Source organism: Colletotrichum navitas (genome assembly GCF_030913465.1).
Source record: "Colletotrichum navitas strain CBS 125086 chromosome Unknown LY79scaffold_2, whole genome shotgun sequence".
Lineage (NCBI taxonomy): Eukaryota > Fungi > Ascomycota > Sordariomycetes > Glomerellales > Glomerellaceae > Colletotrichum > Colletotrichum navitas.
Window position 1 is genome coordinate 1,320,406 of NW_026850548.1, and position 21,113 is coordinate 1,341,518.

Genomic DNA, 21,113 nt, shown 5'->3' on the forward strand with positions numbered 1-21,113 from the left:
CAGAGCCATCAGCGGATAAGACATGCACGAATTTGGACGGGCAAAATCCCACATGTGGGGAGACTGGGGGCGGTTTCGTTGTTGGATCGAGGCGAAGTGGCCGCCATCGAGCGCATCGGGGGTCCGGCCAGTGTCCTAGGAGCCTTGACCCCGTCCTGTCGCCCAGCAGGACCGACAAGCATGACAATCAAGCCAAGAAGGATCCAGTACCGAGACCGAGCAGAAATGGTCAGCCTAGCACCAGGCCGCCTGGCTGACCTTGAAAGGTAGGGCTTTACTACCAAAAGACGATCCAAATGGCGTGAGGCTGACGAGAATCGCAGTCGAGTCGCACGAGCCTGACTTATTCCGGTCGATGCCAAGCGAGTGTTTGTTGGAAATATCATCAAGTCTCCATCAACGACTGATGACAGCAACGAGCCTGTTGCACCCCCACTTTCCACGGACACGGCCACGGATGTTGCATCCTCCTCGCCCAGGGGAGGCTGGCCGAGAGTTTGCCTTCTTCCTTGTACGGCCAAAGCTAGTGCCTGTACAATGAGCCTGCGGGACCGGGTCACAGCCCTGGCGGGGGGACACAGGTCCTGGATATCCTTTGTGACGGGATGCCTTGCTCGCAGCCGAAATGTCCCCTACCCTCGCACGCCCGTGGCTCTGCACTGTACTGCAGCCACCATGTATATATGTATATGCCTCTTCCAAGCCACGGGTCAGGGCCATGCTGCAGTACTCGTACCACAAACTTTCTCTCCTTCGTGTCGGCTCCATGTCGGGCATGACCTTGATGCCAGGATTCCTGGCGATCCCACATGCACGACCTGCCTCGCCCGTGTGGACTGGTTGGGCGGCCTGCACCCCCCCCCTCTGCCAAACATTCCAACTGTTTCTTGCTGCCGGCCACCATCGCGTCTTGTATCCGGAAGCGGTATATTCGTTTGTTCTTTTGGCTGACGATAGTCGTCTTCTGCGCTTGCGCGGCACCACGCTCCGGCGCCTCACTCGCTGCTCCTCCTAATCGTATCACCACCAGCACTTCACAGCCCGCCTTGGTTTTCTCGAGTGGAAGAAACTTCGACCACCCGTCCACGACTGAACCGGCCATACTGGCCAGGCCACCGAAGGAAGGATTCCTCGAGGTATCGATGCGTACTAGGCCTGCTCGACACGGCCGCCCATCTGATTTATAACCCCCATCGAGAGACCACCAGGTCCTCCATCCCAGCCCTACCACGTCAACGCCACCATCAAACTCTAATTCTTAACCCCATTTTCTTTACATATCCAGGCCGCTCGACAGCATACTCTTCACAATGGAATTCTCAAACAGTGGTGACTCCGTGTTTCACCGCTTCCAGGCCGCCTTCATCCACGACGGGCAAGGGCAGCTTCTATACTGCACCGGGCCGCAAAAAGGCAGGGTGCAGGAGCACTGGGGATCGATCAACCGGCATCTTCCTAGTCGATCCCAGACGGCAACAGGCGAGAGCCAGAAGGCCGGATCAGCGGACCTGGATGGAGCCCTCCGAGGCTCAAGGCTCTACGAGATGCGGCGTCCCGGCTCTGGCCCAATGGGCCTCATCCTCGACGCCACGTCTAAGAACAGCAACACACTCAGCGCGCAGTTCGAGGAGTTCTTTGCGCAACTGCTCCTGGACCAGGCAGACTTTGCTATCCGCGACTCCGGATTGATGAAGTCGCCCTCCGGCGCATCTCTAGCCGTCACGGAGCGGATCGTCGACCTGTTCGACAGCTTCCTCAGGTATCAGGGGAAAGACGACCGGTGGGAGGCCTGCGGAAAGGCATACTTCACAGAGCGCGTCAGGCATTTCACCTCGCAAAATGCCAGCATCGAGCTCTGTCTGCCCGCTTTCCCCTGCAAATCGTCAAACACCAACAAGGTCCTCGGCAAGGCTCCCGATCGGGGAGAGCGGCTCGCGCTGGAGCGGCTTCATAGTTTCGTTGAGGCCATTGAAAACATCTACCAGCCCGGCGCCAAGCTGTGGATCATCAGTGACGGCCACGTCTTCAGTGATTGCAGTGAGTCAACTTTACGTTGCCCTCGGTTGCGATGATACTAACACCGCTCAGTCGGAGTCGATGATGCCGATGTCGACGCGTATGGCGAGCAGCTGAAGGAGATGAACCGTGCCATCGGCATCAGCAGAGGCAACACCGACCGTGTTGGTTTCAGGTCGCTCGTCGACCTCTTCGAGCTGGACAGGGCAAAGTCGCAGTACAAGCTCTCGGCGATCCAGACCCAACTCAACATCCCTAATATTGAGCACCACGTCGAGACGAGGTTGACCGTTGAGGCCGAGCTGTGCAGGCAGATCCTCATGGCTGGCTGCCAGCCCCAGGAGTCCGCGGTCCGCGCCAAAATCAAGTCGCAAGATGCGGCGATCCTCGCCCTGTACCGCGGGTTCTCGCGGTTCATGCTGGAGGACCTCGAGCTGCACCCCCACACGCAGCAGATGACTAGGAGCCAGAGGAAGAAACTATCTACAAAGGTGGCGTTCGAGATGATCATGGTAGGTTGCAACCGCACCAATGAGAATCCGCAACACGTCTGTTTTGGGACCACGCATAAGAACTGACCCGGCTGTAGAGGAACCAATCATATTCCAACCTGGTTGAGCTGCTTCTACCAAACCACGTGCGCCTCTCCATCCACGCGTGAGTATCCCCGGTCTGCTGCTTGGTCGGTGTGGCGAGACCTAACAGTTTGGGCTGTAGTCACAACAACGCCGGGCCGAAATTCGGAATCCAGCTATTCGACCCCGCCGTCGTTCGCGCGGTCGAGGGTCTCTCACCCGACGGTACGCCGATGACCTCCCGCGACCTCCTTCACATTCCCACGCCCTGGCACAACTGCGTCGTCGAGGTCGAGGGCAGCCCCTATCTCCTCGTCACCAAGGCCAGCATCCCCCGAGAGGCGATGTCCTTGGGCGCCGTGACCAGCGAGGTTGCCATCAGGGAAGCGCCGTGCTTTGTCCTGCGGCCAAGGGTAGGTGGCGTTGCCGCAGTCGACGAAGCAGAAGAGAAAAGGGAGTCCCCGCCGGCGGCCGTCGTCGACAAGCCCGCCCCAGTCCCGACGCCAACGCCCGCTCAGAAGCCCAGCGCGCCGAAGAGGCGGGGGCGGTTCGACTGGGCTCGGAGGCTGGCTGCCTTTCCGGTCATCTGCTGGCTGGGCATGGTTTTTTATCACCGCGTTGTGGAGGCGTTTGTGTAATGTCGGATCATGAGGTTGTAGTGCTGCATAGTTAAGGACTTTTGAGCGTGGGTATAATTGGGGGGGGGGCACAGCCGGGATGGGGAGTATATGAGGCGTTCTTTGTAGACCTTCTTTCGTCAATGTCTAATTTTCAATTGGGTTCAACCAGACCACGCCCGTCAGAAAAACTTGCTCGTTCCATTTCCAACCCTGTTTCTGGTGCCTAGCCCCCCCCATGCGGCTCACGGGAATGTCATGGTACTTTGCCTGCCTGAACCCAAGGGTCCCCTCCTCTGAGCAAGTTACCCAAAGCGGTAATCTTCTCAAACGAGCGCGCCAAGACGGACCCGGGGGGGAATGTCCTTCCCGACAAACCCGACCGGGAAGGGAACGGTAGGAGGGGGACATCTCGCTGATCCCAAACGGGGCCGGCCTATCGAGATCCGGGAGGCGAGTTTGATTAAACCGGCCCAATCAGTCCAGTCGCACAGCTTCGCGGTCCTACCGCAGCTACGCAGGATGCGGGAAGGGGGGAAAGGTATGTCTGGGAACCGCTTGCGCCACGTAAGGGAAGGTCGCTCTGCAGTCCGGTGATCCTAAGCCGACGCAGATCGTTGAAGTATTTATCGGGGGGGGGGGGGGGGGCAGCGCATCGAGATATAAGCCAGCCGCTTCCCCGCTCCATGGATGCGAAGCTGAGCCCGTTGCCTGCGAAAGGAACAAAAAAAAAAAAAAAGAGTCGCCCTCTTATTTCTCCATACCGGTTCGTCCTCCGATCACGTCCTCGCAAATGCGTCTTGTGCTGCACACGCCCCGCTGGTGGTGGCCTTCCTTGGTCGGCCTCCTCCTCTGGGCGTGCCTCGCCGCGACGGCCGCGACGCAGAACGAGGTCGAGACCTCGACGACGACGACGACGACGGCGGCGGGACCACCGCCCAGGAACTTTGGCGTCATCGTGTACCGCGCGTACGAGCTGCTCGACATCTTCGGGCCCCTCAGCGCCCTGGGTTCGCTGGCGAGGATGCACCAGATGAACCTGTACATGATCGGCGAGACCATGGACCCGGTGACGGTCGAGCCGCTGTCGCCCGCCATGAACACCAAGAACTCGAGCTTCGTAAGTCGTGAGGCCCCGTGATGTGCTTTGAGGGGTTGGGTGTTGTCCCCCCTCCCCCTTCCCCGGCGGAGCGTCAGCTTCCGTGACCGGTCTCGGAAGCGTGTGTGTGTATGTGTGTGTGTGTGTGTGTGTGTTTGTGTGTTGACGCTATGCAAAGTTCCCCGTGGTGCTGCCGACGCACACGTATGCGACGGCGCCCAAGGACCTCGAGGTCCTCATCGTGCCCGGCGGCCTCTGGACGCGGTCGCCGAACCTCAACTCGACCATCGCGTACATCCGGACCGTCTACCCGAGCCTGCGGTACCTCGTCTCGATATGCACGGGGGCCGGGGTGGTGGCGCGGGCGGGCGTGCTCGACGGGCGGCGGGCGACGACGAACAAGGCGTCGTGGGCGAGCACCGTCGTCCACGGGCCGCGGACGGAGTGGGTGGCGCGGGCGCGGTGGGTCGTCGACGGCAACGTGTGGACGTCGTCGGGGGTGTCGGCGGGCATCGACGCGACGCTGGCCTTCATCGAGGAGGTGTACGGCGCGGCGAACGCGACGTACATCGCCGACACGATGGAGTACGACTGGCACCGGGACCCGAGCTGGGACCCGTACGCGGACAAGTTCAACGTCACGGGCGCTTGAGCGGCCGGTCGGGTCCCGGCGTGTCTGTGATGGGACCACGTCCGGGGGAAGGGGGGGGAGCCAGACGTGGAGGGGCAGTCCCGTTGGCTGGTGGACCTGGTGATGCAGTGGAACGATCAGAGAGGGCTATTCGTTGCGCCGGCTTGGACACTTTGACCCATCGAATTTGTATCGCAACACACATCCGCTATTTGGTCGAGACTTCGGCGCCGTTGCCTTACTCGGCGACTTCTTGTACTATTTTCCTTGTCATCTCCTTTCATCACGGACGAGACCGGTGTTTACGAAGCATCAAACAACGTAATGACAGGGGGCGTACGTGCGAATACAGCTAACACGCCAGAGTGCCACATCGTGAATCAGATAGGCTTGCTTGGATTTGATGCGAGAACTCACGGATTGCCAGAAAAGGTGCACAAACTCAACCACAGCCTCGAGTTGCAGGGAAAGCCGCAGCTGCGGATGCGATAACGACTGCGTACCTATATCCCGTCAACGTTACATCGTACAACATAATACATATATGTTATATGGTATATGGTGGTAATTGCTGCGATGATTACGTGCGTTGTTGATCTTCGGCAGGTCCACAATGCCATATACTCCTCAACCATTAAGTTTTGAAAGTAGCCGGTTTGAGACGGCCTAGCTAGGTGTTGTTTCGTATAGGGAGTCTTCTATCATGTATGTATCTCGTGGTTAAAACCCGAGTGCCAAGCACGTCCAGCAGTGGGTTGACAAATAAAGATGTTCCGCGTGCCAGCCATGTCGTATCACATAAACATAACTGAGCCGATATAGGCTCCTGGGCCTAATACTGCATTAGAAAGAAAAGAAGGGGAAAAAAAGCAACCGTCCGATTCCAAATGGGAAACGCACACTTCATGGATCGCCAACCATCCACGGATGACAAGGGGTCGTCGGGATTTAGCTCAAACTCAAAATAAAAAACAAGAAGAAAAAACAAAAAACAAAAAACCCCCCATCTGAAGTCTGGCGAACGCCCCGACCACATACGGTACCGAACCAAACCAAACCAACCACCTCAGGATAGGTGGTTTCCCCCGGGGCTCGACGGGCCCTCCCGCTTGCAACGGTCCCGTTTCGGACAGGGAGTGCTGGGAAACCCTCACATCGCGTTTCTGCTTTGGGTAAGCCATGCTGTTGCCTTTATTCAGCATTATTCAGCACTTGGGACGACATGCCAACTCTTTCGCTTCTTCTTTGCTTTTTTCTTTGCAGCACCTAACGTGACGATTCGAGCGTCCTCGCCCCCCCCCTCCCCTACAGCATGGTTATTGACATCAATCAGAACGTCACCCACCCGCGCCCCCAAATGCATCATAGAGAACCTGCACGCCCGTATCATAACGTTGGCGATCGTTCCACAGATCGCAAAGACCGGGGCTCCGACTCCCGATCCCTCCAACTCCTCCCCCCCCCTTTTCTCGCCTGTTTTCGACGTGACACGACGGGATGGAGACGGTCAGGCGGACGACGCGGACGTCGCGGACGCGAGCACGCCCGGAATCTTTTAGAGGAGAGAGTTACACGCGAGCCCAAGCGAGATGATACAAGGCTCCTTCGCGCGATGCCGAAAAATCGAAGGATCACCGCCTCCTCCCCCCGACCGGCCGCCACCGGAATAGATACTCGCCTGGTTGGGCATCCGACGCCTGAGAGAGCCTGCACCATCACCCTCCCTCACCTAGCTGCTGGCCAATGGGGGCGGCCCAGACTGTCTTCGTATCCGCAAGAGATCCCACTTACTCTTCGGCAATCCTTGATTCATTACGCTAGCGCACGTTAGCCGCACATGTACACTACTGGATGGGCAGCACGCTCGCTTCTCTGTTCCTGATGTTCAGGAACACCGGGGGGGGGAGGGGGGCTCGGCGGGCGCGTTGAAGATCAGGCCCCATCATTATCATCACAAATCGCCAGTTCGAGGCGCCTCTCTCGGAGGGACAAGGTATTCCAGAACATCTGGCCATCCTGAGGAGTGGCAAATGCGCAGTCTATGTCCAGCTGGGGCATATCTAGGTAGGCTGAGACGCCAAGGTCGTATAGCCTGTCGCCATATCCCCAGGTGGTTTGGTTGAGAGAGAGAGCGAGAGAGAGAATCTCAGGGCCAGAGCGAGAGCGTGCAAGCTGTGACAGCGGAAGATCGCGAGCTACTCCCGTGGCAGCTGGGATACCACTTCCGCCAAACAGGGGAGGGGGGAACCCTAGGACGAACGAGGGGCGAAAAGTCACGGACATTGGATTTGGGGATGCATACGGCCCTATCTCTGTTCGATCCCCCCAGCGTACGGATGCCCATTCGGACATTTACGGACGCACGTACACCCGCATTCTCTCACGCATCTCGACAGCGACTTAACCGCCTGCCATGCCCCAAATCCCACTCCCCCCCCCAGCGCGCGCCTCAATATAGGTCGTCGCCCTGTTCTTGCCATGTGTGTGGGGGGTCATTTCATTCCCTATGCTGTTGTCTGCTTTCCTTACGGCCTTAACAGACGGGGGCAGATCCCTCCCACGTACCTACCTACAGTAGTTTACATCATGTTCTCACCCCCCTCCCCCTCCCCCTCCCCCTCCCCATTCCTGCCATTACCGCCACACGCCCTCCTCTCTCACATTTCCCACTCCCCCAACCCCATGCACCGCACCCATCACGCATAGCCTACGCTGCCGCACATCGCAACATCTCTAGCCCTCCAAGTAGTGGCATCTTGCATCGGGGGGAACCAAAGCCTCGCTCCCGCCGGGGACACCACCACCACCACCAGCCATCGGCCATCAGCCATCAGTCACTACGCAAGGGGGGCCCATCTTCAAGCCACGCCGCCGCCGCCGATCTCATCATCCCCCCCCCCCCCCCCAAACCGCCGGCGTATCTCCCGAGCATGTAGACCGCTTCTCTACCGTCCCGGGTTGTGTGTGTGCCCCCCCCCCCCCCCCCCCTCCCCCGGTCTTCTGCGCGTGCGCCTCCTGCGTTTGCGCCTATTTTTGGTGCAGTCGTTGGTCAGTCGTTCTCACACCGGGAGGAAAGCACCCGGAGAGCGCCTGCGCCTGCGTCTGCGTCTGCTGCGTCCTCCAGCACCAACGCCAGCGCCGCAGCCGGCTCACCTTCCCCGGGCTCGGCTCATCTGGAGATCCGGCTTCCCAGCGCATCCCTTTTTTCCGCCGAGGTGAACGGAAGGCAGGCTCTGGTCATTGGTTCCTTTGGGGAGAGTCGACCCAATAGGCCCCCCCTTCCGCTAACAGGCCAAAGGGAATGCTTGGGCGAGATGCAGGTTGGCCTGCATGGCAGCCCATTCCCGAAATTGCGAGCACTAAGGCAGGCTGTAGTCATCATTATGCGTCACGGTAACGACCACGGACGATTTGTGCATGAAAAACAAAATGGTATCAATAATTCTTAATCATCATACGGCACGCTCAGTAGTCCCACCACCGACGCAAGGGGTGCATGATACTTGGGATCCTTCCTATCGGCCCAGTCCAACATCGTCCTGAGGCGTCGAAGCCGAAAGAGAAAGGACCAACAAAAAACGACCCAACGCTTAATTCCCAACTCCCAATCCCAGTGCCACGCCTGACCATCGTTATTTCTCAACACAAAAGAAAACCCAGATGGCGCTGAAGAGTCTGATAACTCTCTGATGCGAGGCCTCCGCCGTCCCGAGATGCACACAACTCCCCCTGTCTCACCCCGCGGCCGGTGAAGCCGAGAAAATCCCTACGCGGACCCAAAGGAGACGAAAGAGGACAAGAGCAAAAGATGGAGAGACCACCCGCGTAAAAATAATGTTTTGCCTGCGTCGGTGTTTCCAGCCCGAGCTAGGCTACGGAAGAAAAAAGAAAAAAAGAAGAAAAAAAGGAAACCGCTCAACAACTTTCAACACCTTCGTACACGCTCCGTAGATTTGGAAAATACAACTCTGGCGCCAACATAGCATGGTGACCCAAGCAGTATACACCGCTTGAGTAAAGCAGGAACGAAACGACTCAAGTATAAAAACCAAGAGAGATAAACAGGAATAAAAAAAACCGAAAAAAAACCTCTTGAAAATTTGTTCAGACAACCGCCCTGATCAAGGAACAATAACCTTGGTGGAATTACTTTCTTTTCAAATCTCTTTCCGAACCAATATTTTGGCGCGCCGTTTTTTGTCTCATGGGAGTTACTCTGTCCCGTAACTTCTGGTGTGAGTGAGGGCAAGGTTGTGCTCTGTTACTTTTTTTTTTTTTTTACTCCTTACCGTTTCCGTGATATCTGCCCTATATGCTTCATTGTCGTATATTCATTCAGGAGATGTTGTGATTGGTTGCGTCGTAGTGCTCGTTTCGTTCGCGCTCAGTACATCGCGTGGGTCGACTGCTGGTACATGCGGTCACGGTAAGTGGCGGGCAAGCCGTCGTATCTGGGGCTGCTTGCACTTGAGGACTGGTCCATGTCGGTGTCGTAGACCTCATAGCCGTGCTGGTGGTGTTGCTGCTGCTGCTGCATGTACTGCTCTGGAGGGGGGAGTCGCTTCGAGCTGTACGCGGCTAGGCTGGCGGGCCCAGGAACGCGCTTGACGGGGTAGGATGAAGGCGCCGTCCTGGACTTCGCGCCACGGTTGCTGACCCTGCGGTCCTTGCCGCGACCCTTGATTCCCTTGTTGCTGTTCTTGTACAGGTTGGCAAAGTACCAGTACATCTCTCTCTGGTCGTCCGACAGGGCATCGATGTCGGAAATCGAGACGATCCAATCAGTCATCTCCATGAGAGTCTTCTCGTGGTACTTGTTCTGGTGATTCTGCCAGGTGGTACGTTAGACAATGTAGCCTACACACGAAGCAACACGCGTACCTTGAGGTTTCCTCTCTGAGTGAACATCTTGTTGCAGTCGTCTAGCTTGCAGACGAACGGCTTTGCGTTCGTATGTGTTGCCATGTGCGTCTGAAGGTTGCCGCGCTGCGCAAATACCTTGCTGCACTGCTCGCATCGGAATGGTTTCTCGCCTGTGTGGCGACGCATGTGAGTCTGCAAAGCCCGTTAGCCAAATTCACCAAGAATATGCAAAGATGGCGTCTTCTTACCTTGAGGTTACCCGGCTGCGAGAAAGTGCGTCCGCAGCGAGGCCAGTTGCATTGCTGGGATACGTCAGTACCGCTTAGATGCATTCTGTCCAAGTGTCAACTTACGTATGGCTTCTCGCCAGTGTGGGCGCGCCTGTGAGTGTCCAGGTGAGTGCTCTGGTAGAAGCTCTTGCCACAGCCTTCGACGTCGCAGATGTATCGCTTGGGCTTGGGGGCATCCGTGGATTCCGTTGCCACAGGTGCAGGTGCTTGAATGGGGGCAATAGGTCCAGCCTCAGGCTAATTCGGTGTTAGCGGATGCTGACACTGGACATTCCACCGAGACTTACCTTGGGGGACGACATGCGCTCTGGCTTAACAACCTGCTCAACCTCTGGAACACCTTTGACAATATCCTCTGAATCGTTTCTCTTCTGGATAGCCTTCATAAGGGTGTCGATAGCAGTAGTGAAGTTGACGGGATCCGCGCTCGTAGGCTTGTTGTACTTGATTTCCTTGGTGTTGAGCGGGTGAGGTGTCTTTGGGTTGCTCATCTTCGTCTCACTTCGACTTGAAGGACTCCGGTGCCGGTCGTTTTTGACAGATGGGCTTTCTTGCGGGTAAGAGCTAGCCCGGGGGATGTCGTGCTCTGAAGCTGCCACGGGCATGACTGGCCGCTCTTGCTGGGGCGGAAGTCTGAAAGGCATGTTCATGCTGGTCGGAGACGAATCGTACTGCGTGTAGGCGAAGTGGTTTTGGGTTGGGCACTGGTGCCCCATGGCCGGCATTTGCGTCATGTTGTACTGGGGAGCGACCATGTATTGAGGAGCCATGATGGCGCCATTCATGGGAGCAGACGTTGCCGCCCTCGAATCGTACTGTACGAAAGTCGAGTTGTCCATCATGCCATAGTCGTGGCCGGCTGGCTGTTGCTGCCAGCGACCCCAGGCCTGAGGCGCAGCTGTTTGCTCCGGCAGTGCCATTGAGACGAAGCCCAGTTGATGCTATAGCAGTGATAAAGATGGTGTAAGTGAAGGATGGCGTTTATAAGTAAAAGAAAGAACGAAGCCAACAGCGATGTGAATCGATTGGCTTCGACCTTGGAGAAAACGAGGCGCTTGCAGAGGAACTGAGCAGAACGAACAAGTGACCAAAGTGGAGGACTACGCCAAAGGGGAGATGAGGATTGATGGTCTTTCTTGTGTGAAGAGGAAGAAAGAAGGACGGAGGTAGACGAAGATAATGTAGGTTTGGGAAGATTCAAGAATGTATAAGACCAGAGAGGAGAGGGTGGATGTGCGACCAGGGTTGCGTTCTTGAGTCCAATCGACTGAATTGGGTAACGGAGATCTAGGCAGGACTAAATATACCAAGTCCCTGCAAGACCCAAAAGTGGGTTGATGAAAAGAAAGAAAAAAGAAGTCCAGAACCAGAACATGGAGAGATCAGTGGAAATCATGGACCCCCACCAAGTCGAACAGGATGGCACATAGTGTAGAAAAATAAAATAAAAAGCCGGGGTAGACTGGGCGGGTTAGAACCCGGTCGACCGCGGACGAGGGCAAGACCCAGCTTGCCAGGGTGGCCGGCGGACGGACGGGAAGAGGGGGGGGGGGGGGGAGGGAGGGGTGGGAGAAGGAGTGAAAAGAGGTGCTATACCCCTGCACGTCAGTTCAGAGGTTGTAGGCCTGGGACATGTCTCTTATTATCTGGCTACTATTATTCCCCTCTCATACATGGTGGAGGCGGCGGCGGCGGCGACGAAGAGCAGCAGGTAGGTATTTGGGGAAAACTGCCAGTCAGAAGAGACGCAAGACCCCAAGAACAAGGGGAAGGACAGCTCGAACCTTGGAACACAGACGCCAAGTATACACACCAGATGTACAGAAGCCTCGAGAATGAAGATCGGATGCTCGTATATAGACAGGTGAGACATTACGGAAGGGTGATTTCTGCGCAAGGACAAGGAAGTTGGAGATTGTCTAGCCTGGTGGTGAGAAGAGTCTTTTGGCCGGCATTTGCTCCGGGGGCAAGGCAAATGGCGAGAGCATGAAACAAGCATATTGTAAGTATCTCAAATAAAGACAACCACTGGAGCTTAGATCGGTTGCCGTGGCCTCGATCTGTGGTTTCTTATTCCTGGAGGTGGACGCACAGGATGGTGGTCATCCCACCTAGGACGTATACTAGATCCCGCCAAAATGGGGTATATACATGCTTGCTTTTCGTTAGAGACCAGTATCGCCGGGAAGGAGATGTTGCAGCCGGACGGCAAGGCGAGGTATGGGAGGGTGGTGGTGAACTTTTGGGAGAGGTGTCGAGACAGTGTGAGATGAGATAGAGATAGCGACGGAGAGGGGCACAGATTGTGCAATGGGCCTGGTGATTACTTTCACGTCGATGGACCATTCATGGAGAGAACTGCAAGCCACACGGAAACAGGGTCCTCTTCGCCGTGTCGAGTAGAATGTAAATGAAGGGTGCCATATGACGAAGGGTAGGCTAGGTATCTCAGTGTGAGGTGGATGGCTAAAACGAGGCCGATAACACACACGTAGGTGCCCATGACGATGGCAATCCGGGGGAAATGGTAAGTAAGAGAGAGAGAGAGAGAGAGAGAGAGAGAGAGAGAGAGAGAGAGAGAGAGAGAGAGAGAGAGAGAGAGAGAGAGAGAGAGAGAGAGAGAGAGAGAGAGAGAGAGAGAGAGAGTGTGTGTGTGTGTGTGTGTGTGGTTGAGAGGTGGAGTACAAAGTCGGGGGAATAGACGTGGCCTGATACCGGTACCATGGAGGAGCTGTCTCTGGGCGACAGGTAACGAGCATCTGTCCAGAAACTAGTTGAGATTCGAAGAGAGAGAAAAAGTACGCTGGCTGGAGAGTTGTCCAAGGTAGCAGGCTCAGACATCAGAGACATCAGAGACATCAGAGACATGTAAGACACAGTGAGACTGAGCCGGAGAGAAATGGCCCGGCATTCAGCAAGGGCGCCCTGTCCATTGGACTCTCAGTTTTCGTGCAGCAGGCGGGACTTGGATGCAAGTAGCACGACAGGGAGAGCGTACCAAGGGACGTTCCCAATTGGCACAAGGAAAGGAAAGGGGGTGGGCTGAGGAGGGGGGGGGGGGAGGGTTGTTGATGGACGACGAGATGGTTAGGGGATGTGCAGCTTGGTGTTCGGCTATGAAGTTGTACACCTCACAGCCGAACACCAGCTGCAGTACGTAGCCCAGAGCAGCAGCAGCAGCTGCTGCTGCAGCTTCTGCCCTGCTGCTGCCGCTGTGGTGGGGAACGCTTACATATAATATGTACGAGTATGGGTACCTAGGTAGGTAGGTACAGTCAAGTAGGGATTCAGTACGTACCTTGCTCCCCCCTGATGATGCCTTCCTCGCTGCACCTCTCTACTGTAAGTAGGTACTCGAGGCCCTGGTCTGACGGGTACGTGAATGGCGACAGGGCTGCTAGTCGACACACATGAGTACGTACGGAGTACCTACATTGTATATCAGCAGCGCCCAGGTACGTACATCTGATACCCAGGCCAGTACGTACTGAGGCGGACTCGGGAATATCCTTTTCCCACCCCCACCCCCCCCCCCCCCCCCTTCCCACTCCACCCTTTTTACCTGTCCGTCATCCTTCGTCCATCCGACCTTGCGCGTACACCCCCACACACTTTCTTGTCCCGAGCTCCCGTCAGGTCCCCTACCTTTGGCACTACAAGTCACTCAACTCCATTCAACCTTACTTGCCGGGACGTGCAGCTGCTGCTGACGGCTTCCTCCATCAATCGATCCGGTACATATCCTCACACCCCAAATTCTACCTGCCTCCCTCCCTGCTCGAGATTGCAGCCTGGGGCCGAAGCCGCCGCCAGCATCTTGCAACCCACGCAACACGCAACAGTGACCGCCGGTTTCTGAGCTAGACATCTCACCATCGTCCGCATGCTTTCTCCCTCTTTCTCTCTGTCGGGCCCCTTAGCAGTGCCAGCTCTGGCGTATCTCCTGGACCGTTATCGCCACTTTGTTTACTGGCCGGCTTTGTTCGAAACGCTTAGCTTATGAACCAAGCTGTTAGCACTTACTACAGTCCTCTAAAAAGAATCGCGTCTTCGGAGCCCGCTTGTCTCTCTCACTTGGACTCCAAATCGGGCCTAAATGCAAACAACATGGTCTGGGTACCCTGGCCGGCCCAGCTCTTCCCAATGGAGAAGACCCTGTGTTTTCCGCTGTGGCTGGCAACGCAACCCAGAGGCACAAATCTGATCGTCTCTACGGCCTTCGTTGTCGGCATTGCATCAGCACTACATCCCCTGTCGTTTCTAACCGAAAGGCTCGGCGTTCGAGCCTACTGAGAGGACCTTGGCTGGCATCCCGTCCCTCTGCCGCATCATGGGAACCGAGACCGTCGACTCATTCCATTCGGTCCCTTTCTTAACTGCAACTGCTAATCGCCTCATATGGCGCCTCTCTCCTCCCGCCTAACGCCACAATCTTCACATCCGTACGAGCCTGTGTGTGGCTTTTCCCCACTTCACATTGCTTATCAGCAGCCATGTCTGCCACTGTCCTCGTCACCCAGTGACAGGTCGCAATGACGCCTGACTTCCCGTCCGTTTCGAATGCTTCTTTGCAGCCTGCTTTGACAGACTCGGCGACCTGATTACCGGCTTGGCATCACTACGAGGCTGATGAGCGTCTACAATGGTTTTTGTCGTTTCTGGCCCCAGCTCCAAGAAAGCCATCATCAGTCATGATCGTGGCCCACACCCGAATTGCCATATCCAACGTCATCTTCGTTCCGGGCTTCTCCCTCACAAGACGGCCCCAGACGCCTCGGAGGACCAGCAGCAAGGCCGAGAAGCACAGGCCCGAGAGGCGTTGAATGGACATCGTGCCCGCCTTGGCTGGAATTGTTTTCATCTGCGCCAATGAGCGCCCGAGACTCGCAGTCGGCCGTCCGCAGACGAGGCAATGGGCAAAATCACGGAGTTTACCGGCCACAGCCGTAGAAAGATACCGAAGCTACGTACCCGTACAGAGCCTCCATGACGAAACGGCGACCCTGGTCGAACGATTCCATATTTGAAAGACGATCCTTCTGTCTGCATCACAACCCTCCGACTTTGCTGTAAAGCAGGGGGTTGAAGACGGTGGAGGCTGCGGTTATGTTTTTCGCAACCACGCACCATAAGCGGAATCTAGGGGTGTGAATGTGTGTGTGTGTGTGCGTGTGCCACTTCCCTGTGGTCCCCGGCGGCACCCTGCTCCTCCCCGCCTGGGCCGGCGATTTAGTTAGGTCACGCTGTGATCATGAATCCCAGCTCGGCACTGCTATAGCAGCCCATGTCGTTATCTGCCCAAAAGCCGCAACGCAGCGCCAAAAGGAGCCTTTCGCTTCACCCAATCATCCTTCTGGCTAGGCGACTCAACCACCCCAGACCTGCATCACGATAATTTGGCACACAGACAGGAGTTGCTATTATGGTTTTCTTCCCCATGGCTCATGTGCCACCACGGACGTCGGGTTGTTGAACTAGGCAAGTAGAGGCGAAGTCAGCAGTATCGCTACTCAAATCGCACCGTCTCAGTCCCGTATCAGTGGTCTCGATAACACCTCGAAGCATACTCTCTGCCTCTTGTTTCAAGTACCGGCATCGTATGAACCCCAGTGCCTTCTGAGCAGACGTCCAACACCTGGCGCTAGAGGTTGCCGTTTGCTGTGTATAAAAAAAAAACTAAAAAAAAAAACAAGAAAAACCCCTCAAAAGAATCTGCAGAAAGCATTCCATCATGCATGCACGAATCGAGGGGGGGGAATAGATCCCTAGCCCCTTGGCTCGTCAACTTGTTCACCACGCAGCTCGAATCTCGATACGAGTGGAGCAGCGCTAGCAACTCTAGACTCTCTTGTCAGCAATCCGATGCGATTTGATGCATAATGTCAACCCACGTGCTGCCCAAGAATCTTGCGATTCTGGTACTGTACCTGAGCTTATGCAGGCCGTGCAGTGGCATCGAGAATGGCACCGCCTAGAGTTGTTGTGCTGGTGCTCCGAACCAAGCAACAAGCCAACCACTTGAAGAGGCTTGGGACCATCCACACCCGCTAAAGGCACCACAACAAAAGCAAGCAGGGTAAAACTACGGCACCGAGCATCACGTCCTGCATCCCATATTCCGGGCCTGGAGCTGGCCAACCTCTGGTGCAAATCACGAGACCGAAAGAGCCGCACTACCGGTGCTTACTCCTCGTCCATCCAACTTGAACAACCGGCAATCGCCGAGCTATCTAGGTCGACCGGAGCCCTCTCGTGATTTCTGCTTTGCCGACATAGCAGCAACGGCTTGCTAGGGCTCGAGCGCATGCGGTCCATCATTTGTCATATTCGTATGGACCAATCAACATTTGAGGAGACTTCCGCGGCCTTGGCGGACGCACACTATTCCTGCAATACAACATGGACAACCCTCACATCGACCTCCTGGGGACGAGGAATACGCACGTATGGCCAGGTAATGATACATGGCTTGGCCGTCCCCCAAGATTGCTGCATTGTAGGGAACACCCGTGGATCGATCATGTTCTGTGCCTCGTCAGAAAGAGGTAGTGACATGATGACAAACGGGTCGTCTGAAGGGCACACGCAGCCTAACTAGCATTAGCTAGCTAGCTAGCTAGCTATGTGGCTGAAAGTTGGATTTTTCGCGCCACCTCACAGCACGCCAGATGCCAAATGGTCAGCTCAAATGTTGGTGCCCTCTCAGGTCGTCCGTGCAGTCTACGACGAGGCACTTTAGCTGAGGGGAACGACATACCTAGTGACTGAGGTGCTTGGGTCATGACAGGGTCGGCGGAACCACCACAGAACCCGACGTCGGTTACGGATCCGTAGGGGTCAATTATTGTGCGCCTGACAACCAGCTGGCGGGCAGTTGATCCGAGGAAAGCGAGTTAGCACTTTATAAACGAGTCGGGGCATCATCATCTTCGTCAAGTCCCCTAGCGGGATGCGGCAGCGGCGGCATAGACCCCCAGCTCCCACTGCACACTATATTACGGCAATGCCACAGTCAGTGAGGGATTCGAATCCCCACCCAGGCTTCCAGGGTACGAAGATTACTGAACAGAACTCGCATGGAGAGGTCACACACAACCTAGACAATTGGTCGACGGGCTGTGCAACGCCTCGAGGGTCTTCAGAAGGAACCGAACCCGGCCATTATTGCGAGGTTACCCGTAACACGTACACTAACTACCTTGGCTTGAAGGAAAATTGGAGCTCCCAGCAAGAAGAGGCAGCCGAGCCTTTAGGACCTTGCGGAGTACCGATTCTGACCAGGCGGTGTGTCATCGATCATCAGAAGCACCACGCCTAACAGAGGCGGCCTTCTTGTGAGCTGAACGGACCCTTGGGAAGACTAAAATGCGCATCGAGATCCAGTCAGTCGGGAAAGGAGACACCTGACAGCAGGGCACGCTAGCGGGTGTAAGCAGGTGGCAGCGAGCTGAACTGACCTAGACAGCGCGCCAACCAGAAACGGTTAGCCGACCGAACTGCAGGTACTGATATCGGTGCCCAGGTCCCAGCACTATGGTTGAAGGGCGATCATCTCCGGGTGCGCGACACGTCTGCTAGTACCAGGAACAGTCTTCGGATAGAATCGCGGAACAATGGTGGCAGGTAAGGGGCCAGCGTCGTGGAAATGGCTAAAAGAACCACATAGCGAACGAGGTGACGGTCCAAGATAGCCCCCATTGCCATGCACGAACTCAATTGGATCTTCTTCTTCGAGGTCTCGGGGACACTCGCCATCTACACTTTGGGCCGCCCGCCGGTGGCCATTCAAAGGGCATGACGAATGACGGGAGCAACGGGGCTCAATTGACACTAAAGACGGGAACAGCCACTCACACCAATAGTCCACTTGCTCGTCGACACAATGGGAACCGGGCCAGCCGGCACGGGGCGTTTCGATGTCTTCAACCCCCCTCCCCCCCGGCTCAGCATAGGTAAATCCGAGAGGGCGGTGTCAAACAGTGACGGCCATTGGTAGCGAGGCTCCCAGGAGAGCACCGATGCGACATTCCCAGCAGCACGACCTACCGGCTCGAGGACCACGGCTTTGCCCTGTCGGATGATAGTGAGTCGCTGCCGGGGCACGCGGGTTGGCGCCAGAACACCATTGTTCGCTACGGCGGGCGTTCATTTCCCGTTACCGCAGGAATCCGTGTCGCAGTCATAGGCTCCGATGTACCCGTGACGGTAAAGTCGGAGATGGGCTACCTACCGGCGACAACGGGCAATGCTTTTACCACATTTTACCACATCTGTCAAAACGTCGCCCTCGCGGCCCCGTTCATCACCCGATCCGTTTACTTTGGGTCGGTGGTCAGTTGCCCCGCAGTACGACAGACCTGGCACGACGGACGAAGCACATCCGGGACTTTGCCAGCGCGTGGCGATGGCCCCTCGTGGCATGTATGGCTACTCCCTGAAACGGGAGGCTAGGTCGCGGGTTCACGAGACTGCTCAACGGATGATGAAAGTGGGAGTTCGGCCCGTATTCTTTCAAAAAGAAATATAGAGGACTTTATCGGTTTTCTCAACGGCGCGGTTGCCGTTCCCGAAACGAAATCATGAAAGGCATCTAGTGATCGCCCCAACGACCCGTCCCGCTCATCAATGGTGGCAGTCTGCGAGCGATGGTCTCGACGCTAAGCCGCCATCTGAAAAGCATTTGGCGGATGTCTCTCACTTTCATCATCATCCACCTGTGAGTCGAAACGGCAAGCCTTGTCGGAGACGGACAGTCTTTCACTGTGTCGTCAGCACATCGGAAGGTCACTGCAATCTCGCTGTCTCTGGCGGACTGCCCAGCCACCAAAGTCTCGGACGACTCTCTAAGCTGCCATTGTTGCAGATCGACAGGTACTGTGCGGTTCTACTACAAAGTAGGTACGACTTCACAGGCTACGGCCGTAGGCTCCGTGCAGGATGCACCCCAGGCCGAAACGCACCTCGTACTTGCAGCCGCAGCCATCGTCATCGAAGGGCGTTCACATAGCCATCCAGCACCTTGACAAGATTTTCACCGGATATGGCTTCATTCATTCCAGCGCGGTTGCACGTCTTCTCTCTTACGCCAGGCCCTTTCGACGGTACCTGCCTGCCAGGTAGTGTGGAATAGGACGAACGAGCTGAAACTGTCGTCCCCGTTCGCCCTTATTTCAGCCTTACGGTTTCTGCCGTCGAATCAACATCTTCAGACGTCGAGCCGCCCCCCTGATCAAGGGTTATCGTTCATGCAGACGTACGAGACTTGTCGCCGATGGTTTCTTACGGAAACCGTCATAAAAACCGTCGTAACACAAATGCGTTTCATTCGGCCACCTGGAGCTCGCCAGCCGCGTTCGCCCCGGACAACGAGAAGACCCGCATCGACAACGAAAGCCACTCGGTCTCCGCTCGTCTTCACACTCTACCAGGGTCATGACACAATGGCCCGATTACTAAAAAAACCCGTTTGCACTACCGCGCCGTCTCCTAGCTGCGCCGATGACGGAAACCCCGAGATGCGTCTCGTTTCCCGATCATGCTGGGCCTCCCCTCCGTTCACCATCGGTAATTGCGTCCTTGTCCCTTCCAGCCGCTGCCGAGTGACAGACTTGGTTGGAGTGGATGATGGCGCAAATTTGCAGTCTTCACCATCACATATCAACTTTGCGAGATTTCCCTGCAAATTTCCCACCGACTCGGAAGAGCATATTCGTACACGCCACAGGTGCCAGAATTGGCTTGCTAGGAACCGGGGAAGCATGGTGTTCGACCCGCCGACAGGGACAAGGCCCCTTCGGCTTTTCGCAGCCAACGTGGCTATCCTCCCCTGTATCTGAAGGGTCGAGTAAACAGACGCGCGTCATGTCATGGGAAGCAACCCCACCTCCCCCGGCTCGTCCCCCGAGGCGCCTCAGGGGACGAGGAGCTCCTTGCTTTGGCAAGTCAAACTCGGCACGCGGCTCACGTCACTTATCATATGCTGGCCCAAGCTCTCGACCGCGTCGCATCCACGAGTCAATGCTTTCTGACGGGCCAGGAATCTTGATAGCCCACAAGGAGTCTGATGACGAATCTGATCATGACCGAGGTAGGCGGGCAGACTGATCGGAGCATCATTCGGGCGGTATCCTCGCGAAATGACCATAGGCCGGCCTCTCGTCGACATCCCGTCCGGCGATGCACGTCTATTTCGGGGTCCTTGAGACATGGCAAGAAAGAGAGTGATTAAGGCAAAGGGGCACTGCGACGCACATTGTCCACGGCAGAACGAACCCGAGGGTCCAGGGGCCGGCTCGCTAGAGCATTGGGCTGAGCTGAGACGGCCGTGCTCGCGCATACCGAGACTGGGCCATTCACGAGCCGCCACTGCAAGGGGCTTGCTTTCTTCGAGGCTCAACTCCCGCCATCTGGTTGTCCGCAGATGAAGGCGCAACTTTCTTCTTTTTCTGATCTCTCCACAGATCGATGGTGTGTCACCTAGTAGTAGTTCCGGCGGGCAGGGAGCTTCGGGCGCCACGTTCGGATTTTGTGTGTTTTGCTCTCTTGACAGGCGACCCAACCAAGATACGTAGGCAAGACGGTCCTTCGTACCCAACGCTGCAGCGCCTCTTGCGTCTGTTCCGACCACAAAACGGTCATCTGTTCGCGAGTCCCAGAGCCATGGCAATCCACCACCCCCCCATCTGCCCTTCTTGTCAGATCGTGGCACCGCCGATCTGTGAACTGATAGTTCGGAGCGAAACACTTGCACGATGGGAGAGGGCCAATGGGGAACAACAGGACGACAGCAGACGCTGCACGTCAGCGTGATCTGATCGACTTGACTGACGGGCGGGCGGCTTCACGCTAAGAGTCGACATGACTACGTCGCTCTGCTCTGCTCTGCTCTGCTCTTGTATCCCAAAACGACCCAACATCCGCTCTTTGTCTTCAGGTCTTCCTTGCGCGATTTTGTCGGCTGCCGTCGCTTTCTGCGGCAAAACGGCAGGGAAAGAAGAGCGCATGCCAGGCTTGTCATCATCT

General features: G+C 56.3%; 7 protein-coding genes across 7 annotated transcripts; 5 read left to right on the top strand and 2 right to left on the bottom strand.

The window, feature by feature from the left end:
* The first annotated feature begins 1,206 nt into the window (after window positions 1–1,206).
* Window positions 1,207–3,399, top strand: LY79DRAFT_148710 (pyoverdine/dityrosine biosynthesis protein). Its single transcript, XM_060551032.1, has 4 exons — window positions 1,207–2,037; window positions 2,089–2,528; window positions 2,606–2,673; window positions 2,734–3,399. Exons 1-4 carry the CDS (start codon window positions 1,311–1,313, stop codon window positions 3,227–3,229), a joined length of 1,731 nt encoding a protein of 576 aa, XP_060420317.1. The 5' UTR covers window positions 1,207–1,310; the 3' UTR covers window positions 3,230–3,399.
* Window positions 3,400–4,001: 602 nt separating this feature from the next.
* LY79DRAFT_665353 (DJ-1/PfpI family protein) lies at window positions 4,002–4,959 on the top strand (the record flags this gene model as incomplete). The annotated part of the gene is made up of 2 exons (XM_060563051.1): window positions 4,002–4,328; window positions 4,486–4,959. The coding sequence occupies 2 exons, from the start codon at window positions 4,002–4,004 to the stop codon at window positions 4,957–4,959; spliced, it is 801 nt and encodes a 266-aa protein (XP_060420318.1).
* Window positions 4,960–5,940: 981 nt separating this feature from the next.
* LY79DRAFT_149901 (uncharacterized protein) lies at window positions 5,941–6,820 on the top strand. The gene is made up of 2 exons (XM_060551036.1): window positions 5,941–6,110; window positions 6,272–6,820. Exon 2 carries the CDS (start codon window positions 6,296–6,298, stop codon window positions 6,767–6,769), a length of 474 nt encoding a protein of 157 aa, XP_060420319.1. The 5' UTR covers window positions 5,941–6,110; window positions 6,272–6,295; the 3' UTR covers window positions 6,770–6,820.
* Window positions 6,821–9,322: 2,502 nt separating this feature from the next.
* Window positions 9,323–11,011, bottom strand: LY79DRAFT_665354 (uncharacterized protein; the record flags this gene model as incomplete). The annotated part of the gene is made up of 5 exons (XM_060563052.1): window positions 9,323–9,766; window positions 9,820–9,993; window positions 10,050–10,103; window positions 10,155–10,328; window positions 10,379–11,011. 5 exons carry the CDS (start codon window positions 11,009–11,011, stop codon window positions 9,323–9,325), a joined length of 1,479 nt encoding a protein of 492 aa, XP_060420320.1.
* A 1,044-nt stretch (window positions 11,012–12,055) lies between these two features.
* LY79DRAFT_149929 (uncharacterized protein) lies at window positions 12,056–13,136 on the bottom strand. Its single transcript, XM_060551037.1, has one exon. The coding sequence runs from the start codon at window positions 12,848–12,850 to the stop codon at window positions 12,257–12,259; it is 594 nt and encodes a 197-aa protein (XP_060420321.1). The 5' UTR covers window positions 12,851–13,136; the 3' UTR covers window positions 12,056–12,256.
* Window positions 13,137–17,973: 4,837 nt separating this feature from the next.
* On the top strand, window positions 17,974–18,542 carry LY79DRAFT_665355 (uncharacterized protein; the record flags this gene model as incomplete). Its single annotated transcript, XM_060563053.1, has 2 exons — window positions 17,974–18,043; window positions 18,100–18,542. The coding sequence occupies 2 exons, from the start codon at window positions 17,974–17,976 to the stop codon at window positions 18,540–18,542; spliced, it is 513 nt and encodes a 170-aa protein (XP_060420322.1).
* A 320-nt stretch (window positions 18,543–18,862) lies between these two features.
* LY79DRAFT_150031 (uncharacterized protein) lies at window positions 18,863–19,964 on the top strand. The gene has a single exon (XM_060551039.1). It carries the CDS (start codon window positions 19,337–19,339, stop codon window positions 19,925–19,927), a length of 591 nt encoding a protein of 196 aa, XP_060420323.1. The 5' UTR covers window positions 18,863–19,336; the 3' UTR covers window positions 19,928–19,964.
* The last annotated feature ends 1,149 nt before the right edge of the window (window positions 19,965–21,113 follow it).

Excerpts from the sequence above, each read along its gene's own strand:
- LY79DRAFT_148710 (XM_060551032.1), top strand. The coding sequence starts at position 1,311 with ATGGAATTCTCAAACAGTGGTGACTCCGTGTTTCACCGCTTCCAGGCC. Across the intron at positions 2,038-2,088 it reads CCACGTCTTCAGTGATTGCA|TCGGAGTCGATGATGCCGAT; the intron begins GTGAGTCAACTT and ends AACACCGCTCAG. Across the intron at positions 2,529-2,605 it reads TGGCGTTCGAGATGATCATG|AGGAACCAATCATATTCCAA; the intron begins GTAGGTTGCAAC and ends ACCCGGCTGTAG.
- LY79DRAFT_149901 (XM_060551036.1), top strand. The coding sequence starts at position 6,296 with ATGCATCATAGAGAACCTGCACGCCCGTATCATAACGTTGGCGATCGT.
- LY79DRAFT_149929 (XM_060551037.1), bottom strand. The coding sequence starts at position 12,850 with ATGCTCGTTACCTGTCGCCCAGAGACAGCTCCTCCATGGTACCGGTAT.
- LY79DRAFT_150031 (XM_060551039.1), top strand. The coding sequence starts at position 19,337 with ATGCAGACGTACGAGACTTGTCGCCGATGGTTTCTTACGGAAACCGTC.